This window comes from Pseudopodoces humilis, chromosome 9, assembly GCF_049639895.1.
Source record: "Pseudopodoces humilis isolate 2021_Gansu_Grassland_sample_001 chromosome 9, ASM4963989v1, whole genome shotgun sequence".
Classification (NCBI taxonomy): Eukaryota; Metazoa; Chordata; class Aves; order Passeriformes; family Paridae; genus Pseudopodoces; species Pseudopodoces humilis.
Window position 1 is genome coordinate 11,648,621 of NC_142208.1, and position 15,131 is coordinate 11,663,751.

The 15,131-nt window shown below is 40.6% G+C and overlaps 1 protein-coding gene across 2 annotated transcripts in view; it reads right to left on the reverse strand.

The window, feature by feature from the left end:
- Nucleotides 1–3,841: 3,841 nt before the first annotated feature.
- CSGALNACT2 (chondroitin sulfate N-acetylgalactosaminyltransferase 2) overlaps nucleotides 3,842–15,131 on the reverse strand; it is a 31,449-nt gene continuing 20,159 nt past the window's right edge. For both annotated transcript variants that reach the window (XM_005520476.3, XM_014250467.2), the window contains exons 3-8: nucleotides 10,824–11,040; nucleotides 10,188–10,289; nucleotides 8,424–8,602; nucleotides 6,739–6,833; nucleotides 5,656–5,737; nucleotides 3,842–4,483 (exon numbers count right to left, since the gene is read on the reverse strand). In XM_005520476.3, coding sequence (XP_005520533.1) covers nucleotides 4,191–4,483; nucleotides 5,656–5,737; nucleotides 6,739–6,833; nucleotides 8,424–8,602; nucleotides 10,188–10,289; nucleotides 10,824–11,040 — 968 coding nt within the window. In that variant the 3' untranslated portion in view covers nucleotides 3,842–4,190. The remainder of the gene's footprint in view (nucleotides 4,484–5,655; nucleotides 5,738–6,738; nucleotides 6,834–8,423; nucleotides 8,603–10,187; nucleotides 10,290–10,823; nucleotides 11,041–15,131) is intronic.

The following is a 15,131-nucleotide window of genomic DNA, read 5'->3' on the forward strand; positions in this document are numbered from 1 at the left end:
TGCAAAGTATTCTACCTCCTCTAAGAAAACTCTAAAGCCCCTTGCTCCCCAGGGCCTGAAGGTGATGCTGATGCTGACACTGGCACCAGCGGGAGCCTGGCCCATGGGAAGGCAGAGGGGCACTGGGATGTGTGGGTGCTTGCAGCTCCCAGCTGTGTCCCTACACAGCCCAAATGCACTGCTCAGGGCCAGGCTTTCAGAAAAATGATGCTATAGTATGTGCTATACCATAAAGGAAACCACAGAAACGTAAAAAACCAATTTTATCAAAGTCTCCTTTCCCATGAAGCTTTTCCAGTCAGAACAGGTGGAGTCCTTTAGTTTGCAATCAGGCCTAACAAGGAAAAGGTGAGCATCGTTGGGGCATGAACTAAACATTGCTTAAGCTCGTTATTCTCATTTTCTTTCACAGCTGAGTAAATTGGAATGATTTATCTCCTTAAGATGTATTTGGGAGTCACACACAGAAAGAACACCTCAGGCAAATGAAAGCTACAACCACCTTTAATACACAGAAAGCTTTTATCATTACACTGATGCATTAGTAAGTTACTACTTCATGATGAAACACCATTTTAAAGGTTATTTGAAGTTTTACTCCTTTCATTTATGGATCTGACAAGGCAAAAATTTTGTTCTAAGTTTATATTTTGTATGAACTAAAGCCATTTAAATGTCTGCACTCAGATTACAAGTGGTTAGGGCTCACCTACCACTTCTCCTTCTCTCCTGATGCAATTCCCTTCTTGAACTTACAAATAAGTTTTGATTTTTCATAGATGTGTGCATCTCCAAGTCCAAAGGCTTTTGTAAAATTAAAACCCCCAGTAATTTTTCTGGATGCAGAAGACCCAGAATTATTTCCTTAAGCTTTTTCCACTTTTCCATGTGTATTTGCTGATTCTCCAAACCAGTATCTACTAGTCTCATTGAATGATGTATTTTTAAACAAACTCAAAAGCACAACCCACATTCTTCCCTGCAAGGGTCTCAAGTAAAAGTGCACTCTGAGCTAATCTCGACTTCCTTTAATGAACAGCACTTCTGTCTAGGGAAGACTACAGATGGCAAATTCCTTGGAAAAGGTTACAATTTATGTGAAGAGCACACAACAGAATAAAAAAATTACTTCATGATTCAGTGGAGCATGCTCCTATTTAAATAAGTGTTACTATATTTACTTCTCTAGAACTAAAACACAGTGACTCCTCCAGGAAAACACTCGGACCACAGCTCAAAAAAAAAAAGTGTGTTATGTAAACAGCATCTGTCAAAACAGGAGGACAAGGCCCAGCACTTGGCCATGTAACCTGAGCCAGCGACCCTGGGCACACAGATTGTGACTCTGAAACCTGATACTGTCACTCTCCTTTGCAGTGCCTCAGCAGCACCCCAGGCCAAATAACACCCCCCCACCAATGTGGGGTTTATTTTTCCTCTGCAGTCAGAGCACACCTTGGGAAAGCCAAGAGCAGGTCTTGCTCCCAAACAAGAGACTTTCATATTTGAAGCACAACTAACTTGCTCCCTGTCTTGGATGAAGTTAGGAAACACATCCAAGGAGGAGTTACCCATCTGACTGGGAAAGAACATGCCTGCCCTGCAGCTGACAGCAGCACCCGAAAACAGCAACATTGCTGCTCACAAACACGTGCTTGTAGCACAGCTTGGCTGTGCCCAAAGGCAGGCAGAAGCTGAACACCCTCAGGTAACTGAAATCACTTGGTATTTAAAAAAGGCATATCCCACTATTTCTGTTCCAGTTCCACTACAGAGCAAAAGCAATGGTGTGCACTCAAACACTGCGTGCACAGAGCTGCTGAGTGCCACAGCAACATCTCACACAGCTGCCTATTGCAGGGAGCTGAACTAAGAAAAGGGAAAACAACCCCAGGCCTGCAAGGGCTCCTGTAGGTACAGAAACCCTCAAATCATGAGCCATTCAGAATACTTGTGTACACTGTCCAACACACACATTCAACGTTTCTGTGCTCTGACTTCCTTTCAATTCCAATGCATTTGCTTCCCCTTTTTGGGATAATGAATGGAAGGAAGTTTCCAAAGTGGCTCCTGGTGACTACATTCATCTCCAGCCCTCCCCCATCAACACCATGCACTGGTTTTCATCACCCAGACGGGGACAGCTGACACCGATCTCCCTCGCTGTGGCTGATAAGCACAACCACGCAGTGGAAACAGCAGAACCTAAGACATCTGGCTATCAGCACTCTGCCATGTTTCCAAAACATGAGAACTGGGACAACTGGATCCTCCTGAGGCAGCGCCTGAGAGCTGAGGTGCAGCAAGGCTGGATACCTGTGCCCTGCCTCCGTGTCCGTTCCAGGGTGTGTCAGGCACTGGTAGTATCAGTGAGACGAATTTTTGGATGGTTATTCTTGTGCAGCTATTTGAATTCAGTGTGTTAAGCTCTGTACAATATTATTGTAAAAATATATTTCAAAGAAACAGCTTAGAACAGTTTCTAAAATGCAGAAATTCCATTTATTATATTGAGAATTTCAATTGCAAGAAGTCCTGCAATGCATTCTCTTCACTCTAAATACAATACAGTACACTGTTCTCCACAATAAGTTACATAAAGGCAAATTTTATATACATATAAAAAAGGATCAGTGCCCAGAACTATTTGCACAGCATATCTGCTATTCAGAAATCAATCACTTGAATTTTTAGTTGCCTTCAGAATTCTTGAGCAAAATAAATCCATAAACAGATCTTAATTACCTGGTTTGAGAAAGGTTTTCAACTAATAGCTAAACTCAGCAGAAACCATGCAAATGGTTTAACCACTGAATTGGCATTCTCTGCATTCATTCTATAAACAAATGTGTTAAAAAATGAGGCATGCCATATGGTATCATATAAGACAACACAGAGAAAAGTGACCTGCCTGCATTTGAACTGTTTATGCATCTCAAAACAACCAAAAGGGAAGTACCAAAATAGTAGTGCCATTGTACAAGGCACTAATGAGACCACAGTGTAATTCTGCTTAAACATGCTCAAAAAAACCCAACAAGCAAAAAAAAAAAAACCCAGAGGAAAAAAAACCAAACACTTTAAAACATCCTCCAACTGAAAAGTGAAGAATAAGGCTACCAGGATGATCAGTGGAATGAAGAGCATTGTATAAAGAAAGACTGCAATAGCACTTGATTTTTCAGTCACTGAAACAACTGAGAATACATGACACCTTACAAAAACATGTCAGGAAAATGCCCAAAAGAGAAAGAATGCACAAGGAAAATATTGGCATAATAGCAAACAGGCCTCTAATAAATTCATATGGGAATGAAAAGATGGTTCCTCAACTTAAAGGATGAGATACATAGGCAGGGCCTTGGAATAAGAAGGAGTGGGGCCAAAAATATTTAAGCAAAGAAGTTTGATAGCACAGCTCAGTTTATAGAAGGGATGTGGCATCTACTGTGGGAAAGGAGCAGGCACAGAAACACCCAGCTGGAATGTTCCCAACTTGTCTGATCCATCTCTGAAATAGGAAGTATCCTTTGCAGTGTGAACTTCCATTATATGCTCGAAAATTCCACTTAAAAGGATTTTCGTTCCCACACCCCCAAATTATTTCTATTCAACCACGTCAATGTCTGTTGATACAGCGAATCAACAGTGGCACCAAGCCCTTACTGCGGAATCAGCACCCTGCACAGCTGCTGGTGTCATGGTCAGCATGTCCATACACCTTTCACGGTGAGATTATTTTTCCACACCTTTCTCTTGCCTCTATAATGGAGTCTAAGCATAGTATCCTTCTAAAGTCACAGTGCAGTGAGCCATACAGACTGAAAATACTCAGGACACGAAAGATTATTTAATTTAATTCTCAAAAGAATGCAAATGTAAGAACAGAAATGTACCACATGGAAAAGTGTTGAATTGTACATTCCACAGATTTTTCCAGTTGATACTGAAGACACTTTCCTTCAACTACATATGCTGTCCAACTTAGCTGAGGTGCTTGAGCTCACAAGATACGTAGGTAAGAGCATATCAGTCAAAGGATTACCCAGAAAACAAATACGAGAACGAAAAACCCTCTAAACTCTTCTTCACTGAAAAAGAGAGGCACTGCATTTGTAAGCTGAATTAAGGCTGTAAAATGATGCTGGTTCACTGTGAATTTGAAGTCACCGAGGGCCCCGGGGAGCCCTTCAGCCCACGGCCTCGCTGTTAGTCCTGTAGGCCTGCTTGCGGAGGTGCGCCTCGATCTCGTCCCTGAACACCAGCATGCCCAGGTGCGAGTGCGACGCCTCGTTCATGGCTTTGGACTGGATGCACATGCGGTACTGCTCCGGGGTCAGCTCGTCCGCACAGTGCTTCTCGTGCCACAGGTGGAACAGCCCAGGCACCGGCGTCCTGATCACCATCAGCTCGCCGTGCAAGTACTTCCTGTACAGGTGAACGTCCTCGCCGCCCCAGCCTTTCACTTCCAAGTCAAATCCCCCTACAAAAACAGCATCAGAAATCGTTATTTGCGTGCACGGGCAAGAAGAGCGACACTTTGTGCCTAACGTGTTACCAGATCTGGCATTACATTCCAGAAATTGTGCTGCCATTATCTGAGTTTCCCATGCCATAGCATGCCAATTTGAGGGACAGGAGCTTCCCTTGAATACCACATCCTTTGCGGTGGAAACTGTCCAGGACACAGATCTGCTGACTTCAGAAAGTCTCTTAGAGCAGTGTCTCCAAATTGCATTATGCATGACAGCTCATGTGACAGCTGCAGAAAACTGTAGGCAAATCTCAGTGGCTATGCTTTTGGATTATTTTTAGGAAGCATAATGGATTTTAGCAGCTGGAAAATGAAGCAGTCATGCACCGCATGAGAAATCCTCTCTAACAATGCCAGCAACTACTCCATAGGTCACAATTCAAGAGGCTGGATTAAGGAAAGGAACATGGTTCACCATTTTAAGTTCTCTTGTTTTTCCAGGACCACAGTGAAGAGCAACCCAGGCTCCTGTACAATTTCAAAACTCCAGAACGATGAAGTCTTCATTCAGCACATACCATACAGATGGCAATATGACTGCTATTAGCAATCAGCCTGCACTCAGGCCATCGGACATCAGCACACAGGGCTGTGTTGGTACATCTGCTGGCAGATTTACATCTTCTGGCAGACTATCCTCACCACCATCTTCCACATTTAAGCACACCAAGCTGCTCTCAGTTTTAAGAAGGTGCCACAAGGGGGGGTAAAGCACATTGCTAAAGACTCCAACAACTGCATTCAACTTCTCAAGGATATTTAAAAGAAAGGATTTGAATGCTTCTTGTCTATGTGAGTGGCTTATTTGAGTGACATGTTTCTTAAACTTGATTCATTTGCTTCAGAAAGACATGAAGTAAAAAAAAAAAAGAAAAAGCAGTATTTAAAAAAGTTCTAGAATTAAATGTTTCTACTGAAACTACTGTGTCTTTTAAAACACTCAACAGATGGGATATCAAAATCCAGAAAAGCTCATTTATTTCATTGGTCAAACTTGTCAAGCGAGCCTGACTGCTGCGCTTGGGGAAATAATACAAGAAATAAATGTGTTACTTTCCTGTCATTAGTTAAGGCCAGAGAACCACTTTTTAAACACATTTTTTTCTTTAGTTTCATCTTACCAACAGTCAGAAAGTCTGTCCGATATTGACAAGTCATCCCAAAGCCAAAATCCCGCCAGAAGCCAGAATCCTTCTTGTGTACCTGCAATTTTAAACCAGTATCATTTTGAAATGTAAAATACAACCAAGGAGTACACTGCACTTGGTTTTGCACAAAGTTAAGCTCTTCCAATCATTTTTTCATGCATGTGGGCTGCTGTTCACTTCACCCTCTGCCTTCCAGTTCTGCTCACCCTCACTGCAGTTTTCACAGCAGTTTCTGCTGTACCACCTCTATTTCCTATGCATCTTCCCAGACCAAGCAGTAAATTAGTCCATTGCTAAATCATCTGTTCCCAACACTCCATTTCCTACCCATTTTCCAAGGCCACATTTGTCTCTTGATGTGATATGACATGAAAAGTAAGTTTTGTGATTGAAGTCAGCAAGCATAATACTGTTAAATTTAAAAGAGTGAACAGAAGAGCTGTCAGGCAGGAACTCACTCCTCTCTCAGCTGTGATTATCCAAGACTATATGCAAAACCATCCCTCCAGCTTTCAGTAAAAACAACATAGGGGATGAAGGCCATTATGTTTTCCTTTCAGTACAGCTCTTCTTCACACTACTCTCTTCCTTCCTCCTCCAAACCTGTCCATCCCAGAAGTCTCAGCTGCAAAACCCAATTTCATCTATGCAGTGCCTTGAAAGAGAGTCAGACTGGACACATCATTCAGGGGTTTTTGCCTTTCACCAATGCTTTGTTTGCTGGAACATAAGATGAAAGTTGCTGCCATGCAATGCCACCATCCTCCTAAAATACTGGCTTGTGAAGCCAGAATAAGCAGCAGATCAGAACTATCACCTTTATTTGGTTAATAGCAATTGTTTTAAACTAGATGGAACTCCAAGTTTATCTAAGAATGAATTTTGTACTGTTTGCCAAGGTTTTTTTTCCAAGTGCTTTGCCCATAATGGAGAAAACTGTTTAGATATGCAGTGCCAGAGGTTTTTAGATATCCCAAACAGACTATTAAGTTACACTTAGCTTTGTTTTACTACAAAGCACACCTAATTCTATCCAGAATAAATCAAGCTGCTTACCAATTGCTGCTCCACAGGAGGTGGTATATCTTGGTTGGCATAGACAATAGCAGGATTGTAAAGGCTGAATACCACAGGATAGAAAACCTTTTTCCCTGGAAGTCAAAAGGTAATTGTTGTAACTGTGGGCATGCTTTCTGAAGGCAAAAGGAAACCAGAAACATTCTTTTTAATGTAAAATATTACCTATTAGGCATCTAGTGGAAATAAATAAAAACAAGTTCTAGCTGCTAACATTTCCCACCTAGGAAGCCTGTAACATCTAGTAGGACAGAGCCCATAGGATTAAAAAAAAAAAAGTACATATATTATACATATTACACTCGATTTACATTTATCTATAGTTGTGCATGTTTATATAAAATATTAGGTATCTCAGTATCATTCAAGGTGACTGAAAAATTCCTGCAATAATGATATGCAGTAAAACTAAAAAGAAACCAAATCCAAGTAACACCTTGCGTTGTTAAGTTTTATGAATTTGTGTCTTTCCACAAACGTGTAAAAGCAGGTACATCCAGGATATCCTGCAAGGGCATCAAGCATCATGAGAATCCTGAAAAACACCAGTTCTCTGTCTATTACAGAAGGCAGGTAAATTTTTTTCCCATGTATGTTTTGCACTGCCAATGCTGCAAAGGCATTGACAACAATCCACAAGAATATTCACTATCCTGACTTGGGCATGAACTCTGAAGGACTGAGAAGCATTCTCAGATCTCATTTCAAGCAAAGGTGACAAACTTCCAGTATGAATTTCCAGCAGTCTCTTGAACTCTCTTCCCTGTTAAAGCTCACAAAATAATCCTCTCCAAAATTTTTCCAATTATTTATACAACTTGTTTCATGAAGTAGAGAGACAGACAGAAATGGAAGACAAAGCAAGAAACAGAACCCAAATATCTGGCTTCTGAAGAATTTTCTTGCCTGTTTGTTAGGTGAAGAAAAAATATCTATTGATTCCAAATTGACATTTGGAGAAAATGGTTTCTGACTGCAACGAATTTGAAACAAGAGTAATCATTAAAAAAAGAACCCAAACACAGATTGACAGGAGGAAGCCTTCAGCAGCATGCTTGTTAACTCTAAAAAGTTTTGCCCTTCTTGGCAGAAGCTTGGAGAACAAGCAAGCATCATACAAAGTTAAGAAAAACAATCAGAATATTTCAGAGCTTGGGATGGAACAGTGGAACATTAGTTCAGTCTCCATACGGAGCACATTGCAGCTCTACTGAAAACCATTCACATGTGACATGTCTTGGCGTACATGTGTGAGAAGAGATAAACATAACTTGTTACAGATTTCAGCACAACAAAAATCATCTTCCACGGATGGAAGTGGAAGCTACACTGAGTTTTGTTATACAGATTTACATGCAGTGTAATTGTTAAAGCAACAATTACAAAACTGTCCAGCTTTCTTTCAGGTAACTAAATCTTAAGAAAACATGAAAATTGTACAAAAAAGACAATGCGTTCTTAAAACAAGCTACACTAAGGCAGAAGTTATTTCTCAGTCTGATTGCCTTTTGTGCAGAGTGTGATTCATTTCCCAGGGTGTGTGGTACTGAATAAGCACCACAGTTCTAGTTGAGTCTTCTTTGTTTTCTGTGTGCTCAGCACAGGTCAGCTGAAGTCAAGCACAAGGTGACAAGGCTCCCCTCCAGCACAATAAGGGAACATACCGGGCTCAGCATTTAAGCGACAGCTGTTGAGGAATTCGGCTGTGAAATAAACATCAACATCACAGAAGAACATCAGGACCTCGCCCTTTTCCCAGGCTCTGGCACCCATGTCAAGTCCTCGGCCTCGGTTAAATTCCTCATTCAGAGAGACAAGCGTGTAATTGTGGAAGTCAGTTTCTCTACAAGAAAAACACAGCCAAACCCAAAATAAATCTGTGGGGAGGGGCAGATGGATCATTTATAGTTTTTTTAACATTTTACAGGAATTTAATTCCAGAAATTTAAAAAGAAAAAGTTACATGACCAGAATGAGAAAAATATATCTGTTACACTTGTCTATTTTAATTTCAAACCTTTTAAAATGATAGAATCAGTCTTACTTTAGAACTTCACTTTGTGTTTAATCATTCATACAGATTAAAAGGCCTTTTGTTAACTGACATGAATTAAAATGCTCTCCTGAATTACAATGGCATCTAAAATTTGTCCCCACAAACCAAGAAGTCCTGACTAACAGAGAAATATCTGTCTTCACAAGCTCAGAGAAGAGGGCAAACAGGAAGCCAGAGTCCTGGCATCACCAGACTCATGGGGCAAAGGCCATCTGTGTGGTGGCACCACCATAACCCAAGCACTTTGCCTCTCCTCGCTGTTTAACAGCGGCACACATGCCTGTACTCACAGCAGAAGAGGGATGGAGCAGCCAAGGAAGACTGGAAACACACTCAGAGAACATCTTCAAGCAAATTTAAGTGTCTACTTCAGAGACACTTCAGAAGACAATGCTTGAAGAGAACAGACTGAAGATATTCAACAGTAGAACCAGTAAAAAGATACAGAACCAGATAAATACCCAGTGAGCCTGCAGCACTGACTCAGTGCTCAGAGGGACATCTCACAGGCAGCAGGGCAGGCAGCAGAGGCCTCAAAAATGGAGGGGTGCAGCACACAGCAGGTGCTAGAGAGACCACAACAAAAAATGCAGGAATTTTCTCTTCCCTTCCTACAAGATGCCTGTACCTGTCAGACCAACTTCCATCACATGCTCCAAGCTGGAGACAAAGCAGCTTGTGTCTAATCTATGTCATGGAGAGGAGCCTGGTGAGCATGGTGAGTCAGGAATCACAGGAGAGCTCAAGGGGAACAGGATCCCAGCTCAGGGGTGAGTGCCAAGAGCTCAGGTAGTGAAGGAGCCCCTTGGCTATAGGGTAAAGGATGCTGACACCTGTCCCATCTCTCTGGAGCAAAAACCATAAAAGACACATTTGGGAATTTTACATCCATACTGATGTAATGCTACTGCTGAGACAGCCATGATGATGCTTTAAGTTATTTTACAGCTGAAAGTAAGTACAGGCCTACTTTGACTACTACATTTCTCTTCCCTATCATTAAATAAAATTGTTTCTTCAGTGAAGTAACTATTAAAATGTACATCCCAGTTCCAAAGAACTTAAATGCTAATCAATCTCTTAGAATGACTGAATATCCACTGCAAAACTCATGCCTGTTGCTTTTTGGACTGTCAGAAACATCAAAGTCTTTTCTGGCTATAACTTGATTTTTAGTAGCCTTCAGGAAACTTTTGCAACCTAAGCTGTAAAATGGCAACCATAGTGTACAGTAAATAAGTAATAAATTTCCTAATAACCTGTAATGGAGTATAAACTTTATTTGGTATATTTCTCCATTCTTTTTAAAAAAACTGTTTAAAATACCAATCAATATTGTTTGTACTGACTGATGTTGGATTGATACACTTACCTAGCTACAGATTCCATGATGCTTTTTACTTCTGATAGACCATCTTGTCCAAAGTACACCACTGTGAGATGAACACGCTTATCCTGATGAATACACACATCCCTATAAGCACAAAGATAAGCTGGTATTAGTAATTACTTGCAAAACTTCAGGTACGTAAAAGCTACTGCATTAAAAAGTATCAGCAGATTGAAATATTCTGGTTAGGTATCAAGTGGCTTCAAAGAAAACAAGGAGAGATGTTTCCCCCTCTTCTTTCCCCATCTTGTCCACGTAAGTCAGAAGGTTCCAATACTGTGTGTCACATTCCAATACCTTATTTTATGAACAGGCACTCTACAATGGATGTAAACACAAAAATTATGTTCAAGATCATCTGTGTCCAGGTTCACAATGACCCTGACATTTGGTCATTGTGCTGCAACTCAAGAATCTCTTAAGCCCTTTTAGAAGGAATCTTTTAGAAGGAATTTTCTCCATACAGTAGGTTCAATTACAAACATCCCAAGGCAGTTGCACACAATGTTGGAATCATTAGCTCTGCTGCAAATCAACCAGAAAAGGAATTCATATTGAAAAGGTAACAAAATACTGAAAATCAGCAACATAGCTCACTATATAATCTCATGCACCTACCTAAAGTTTTGCATAAATTGTGCAAATGCCTCAGTTCTTCCAGCAAGAGGAACAATAACGTTAATGATCGATCTAGAAATATCGACTGTTTCACTCTTCACTTTCATGAGGGGTCCAAAAGGTCGGAACAAGGTGACATGCCTGTACTCCATGCCATCCATCTTCTTATAAAACAGCTCATACTGTGTCCCCTTATCTCTTTCTGTACGATAGTAACCTGAAGAATAAGTCACACAAGTAATATGTAAAGTCAAAGATCCCAGCAGGTGTATTTCAGAAACTGATTTTCCTAAGAACTAAAGAAGCAGGGCAAAGCTTCTGGGTTTCTCCTAAAAACATATGAAACTTCCACAAACTGTTATTAGTCACAATCACCCTTTATACCATTTTAGGTTAGACCTGAGAAACAATCCCAAATGAACTCCAGCTTCCCCTGCTTCTTACAGACAACAGGTTTCATGGTCCTATGCCAATTTCTCAGACAGAATTAAGAGTTTGGTCTTCCCAACAAAAAGGGAATTCAGCTATGTGCTATGGAAAAGGATGGCTGAAATCTAATATTGCCTGCTCTTAAGCCCTTCAGTAAGAATCTAGCTCTGAGCTAGTCCACAGTAAAATCTGAGATCATCTGGCCAGAAAATCACAATTTGTTCTGTGGGCAGAACAAATGACAGTAAGTTGCTTGACAAAGTCTGCAAAATCTGACATGTACCGTTTAAACAAAACAACTGTGTGATAATGCTGGAATGCTTTTAAATTGTTTTCACTACTGAGCAGTAGTTAATGCTTCCTATCTGATAAATAAGTGGTATTTTACTACACCCACAGTCTTCTTAAGACATAGGCAGACCTTCTGGACAACAATGCTAGTCCCTCCAGAAACAGGACTGTATATTGAGAGATATTTTACTCCTAATGGGTAGAAAAAACCAACTGCTTCTTTCAGAACACGGTCCTTTTACTTAAGGACCATCAAAGAAGGAAGTTAAACCAACAGACTCTAATTTTACACTACACAGGAAAGGACTGAAGCTCATCTTCGTTTTTGACCCTGCTAAGCTCCGTGTTGCTAATTCCACATCTATGCTAACCTGACAGTAAGAAACAATGACAGGAAAAATCCTCCATCAAAAATGCCTTATGTTCATCCCATCTCTGCTCTCCTCTCACCAGCAAGGAAAAGAGGTATAATCCAAAAGAACCACAAGCCATACCATGAACTGGCATTACATTCCAGTTAAGTGGCCACCCAGACCATAGAGAAAGTTACAAACAGCTGCATATTCCCAAGCGTGATGCACATCTAGCCCTCACACGATGCTTTTCCATTCACCTGGCTGCCCTGAACTGCCCCTTCTCCAAGCCAGTCTCAGCAGCTGAAATCCCTCCCAGGCCTCCCACCCAGAAAGCAGCTGGTGGCAGAGCACAGAGCAGACAAGCCATTCTGGAAACACAAAAGGCTCTCTTTTGTACCCAGCTTTGATATTGTCATTTTTGTCATCTTTTCTACAACCTAAATCAACACTGGACAAGGTATGTAAAAGAAACAGCTCTCAGCCTCAGAGCAGCTTGGGTTTGACTGTCTCAGGAACCAGAAAGAATGGATGATAGAGCTTTGGGTCTCTCCTTATGGCCAGGCCAGTATTCTCCATGTTCCCTTCCCTTTCCATACAAGAAGCAAAGGACTGTGCACACCACCCGGACCTGACTTTTCTCTATATCCCAGATTCCATTTACAAAGAAAGAATCCTTTCCCTAAATCTACCTCTGTGTTCCTCTGCTCCGGCCTCCATCCCCAAACCAAACCCAGTTGCATTCACTGATGTTCCCTCCTTCTGCCTAGCAGTCCCTCTTTTCCAGCAAGCTCCTTACACCCCTCCCATCCTCACTCTGTAGTCCATCCTGTCTTGTGGACAAGCACTGGCAGATGCAGTGGGAAACATGCATGACCACCACAGAGAGGCTGTGGGACATGATGTAGAAGAACAAGCTGGTCCATCACGCTGGAAGTCAGATGACTGAACCTCTTAACTGAGAGGCTTTTACCCTTTGCACAAAGTTCTGCAATGTTCTCCTTGAAAAGACTGAAATTCACATTTATGCTTCTGTCAGCATATGCTGATGCATAAGTATGTACCACATTTTAATGCTTATTTTCAGATCATTGTCAATTACAAGCACTGAAAATGGTGTTTCAAACAATGGAAGTCCACAAAGCTGACTGCCAGAAGGAGCAAAAGATTTTAAATCCCTCTTAACCCTTTTCCATTCCAACCCTTTGTGCTGCACAGTCCAGCACTGTAGCTTGAAAACAGCATCTTGGTTATCGGAGCAGCTGATGCACCACTGTGCTTGTACATCATTTTCATGTAAGCAAATACTCTGTACCAGGACTCCTGGGAAAGTAACATTCAGTACTTCATATTTTATTATTTTCTCTGCTATCCAATAGCTATTTACAGATAAAAACACCATTTACAATGTAAGTGAAGTTTTTAAAAAGCATATCAGCTGCCAATAGCTTATCTTTAATCAAAAGATAAGCTCAGATGTCAGTCTGCAACAGAAGGCTCTAGTACAGAGTAATATTTTCTAGATTAACTAAAAAAGAAAAACCAAAAGCAAAACCCAGTGCTGTAACTTCATATAGACCTGAATATGCAAATTCAAATCTGAATAGTGCCTTGCCAACATTCAAATGTTGAAATACGAGATTCCAAACTTTTGAATCTCAACATGCTACTAGAGCCAGACTTCTTTTAAATAGTATGTACCCCTCGAGTTATTCTCCTTGCTATGAGCTAGCCTCATGTTGCTAATCTACTAATTCAAATACTTTTATGGGACTAAAGTTTCTATACACAGAAGCCAGATTTGAGAATAGCCAGAAAAAGAACCCACATCTGCTTTACTTCTTAGTGTATTCAGGTTTTTAACACTTGGAACTGACTCATTTAATAAAACCTGTTATCTCACCTTCCAACTAGCATGCACTGGCTGCCATCCAAAACAGAACTCCACAAGCAAAGAGGTAAAAAGCAGCAGAAATAATTTAACAGTTGCTATTCCTGGTCCACAAAGCTTTACTCCCTTTGCAGAAAGTTCTGTTTCTCACCAAACAAATTAAACATAGGAGTCTTGGGGATCAGTTACTATCAAAGCCAAAAAGCTGCTCTTCTATTGCCTTGAATATTACTTGTTTTACAACTACCAAAGAGGTGTTCGGTCTATGGAATTTAAGATGTATGACCTGATTTTCTTGGTGTGTATTAGAATTTTCCACTGAAGTTCCCAGGACAGTGGCCAGTTTCTGGTCTTATGCAGCACACACGACAGGGGCTGCTTGCTCAACAACCATCCACTCTTCTATGGATGGTAAGCACTTGGAGCTGACAGCACGGGAATTTTACATGACAAGGATGGGTGGGGAGTCTTCCTTTTTGATGATGACCTAAAAGAAAGTTTCTAGACTTTGCCCAGCTCCAATTGGAAACACAGAAGCAGGAGAAATGGACCTGAACAGCACTGCTAGATATTCAATAACAAGACCTTTACTAGCAATTAGCTAATTGCTATTTAGCTTCTGAAAACATGCTGGTGCTTCTGTTTTCCAAAGGTTAATTTTAAATGTTTGTGCAATGGAAGGGCTTTTAATCTCTTGATTAAAAAAGCCAATTACACTGGTAAATGTAAACCCAAATAAGCCAGTTACACTGATAGTGAAGTGTGTCCATGAAGGCTCGTCAAGGCTTCTCTATCAACCATTCAAGACTCAATGTTACAGGCTTCTGGAGAAAGGGAACAGACAGAGGTAATATAATTATCTCCTCTGAATTACTCTCCATTTCTCAATATTATCAAATACTGATCTCAAAGAAATCTATTTTTAATGGAGTACAGTCATAGAACGTGCAGTTCAGCAATTAGGTCCCTTGTTCATAATCCTAAAGGTATTCATTTGTGAAAATATGTAAAACTGCATCTTTTATCCTCTCTAGGGATACTCTTCATCCCTAGAGAATAGGATACTCTTGATTCTCATACACTTAGATCTAATGTAAACACTAAGGAAAAAAAACAAAACAACTTCAAAGTGTTTCTCAAAGAACAACTGCAGAACAAGACTTTTTTTTCAGGTCAGATTTTTGTTCTGTTAATGTTAGAATTCTGGAAGTTTCATTATGGGTTGCTGAAAAGGAAAACAAGTACAGCAAACAGAGCTCAAAAATTTGCTGGTTTTCTCTTCATCAGCAGATTAAGTCAACTGAACTTTGTGAAAAATACTTTGAAGTTTTCAGAAAGTATCTT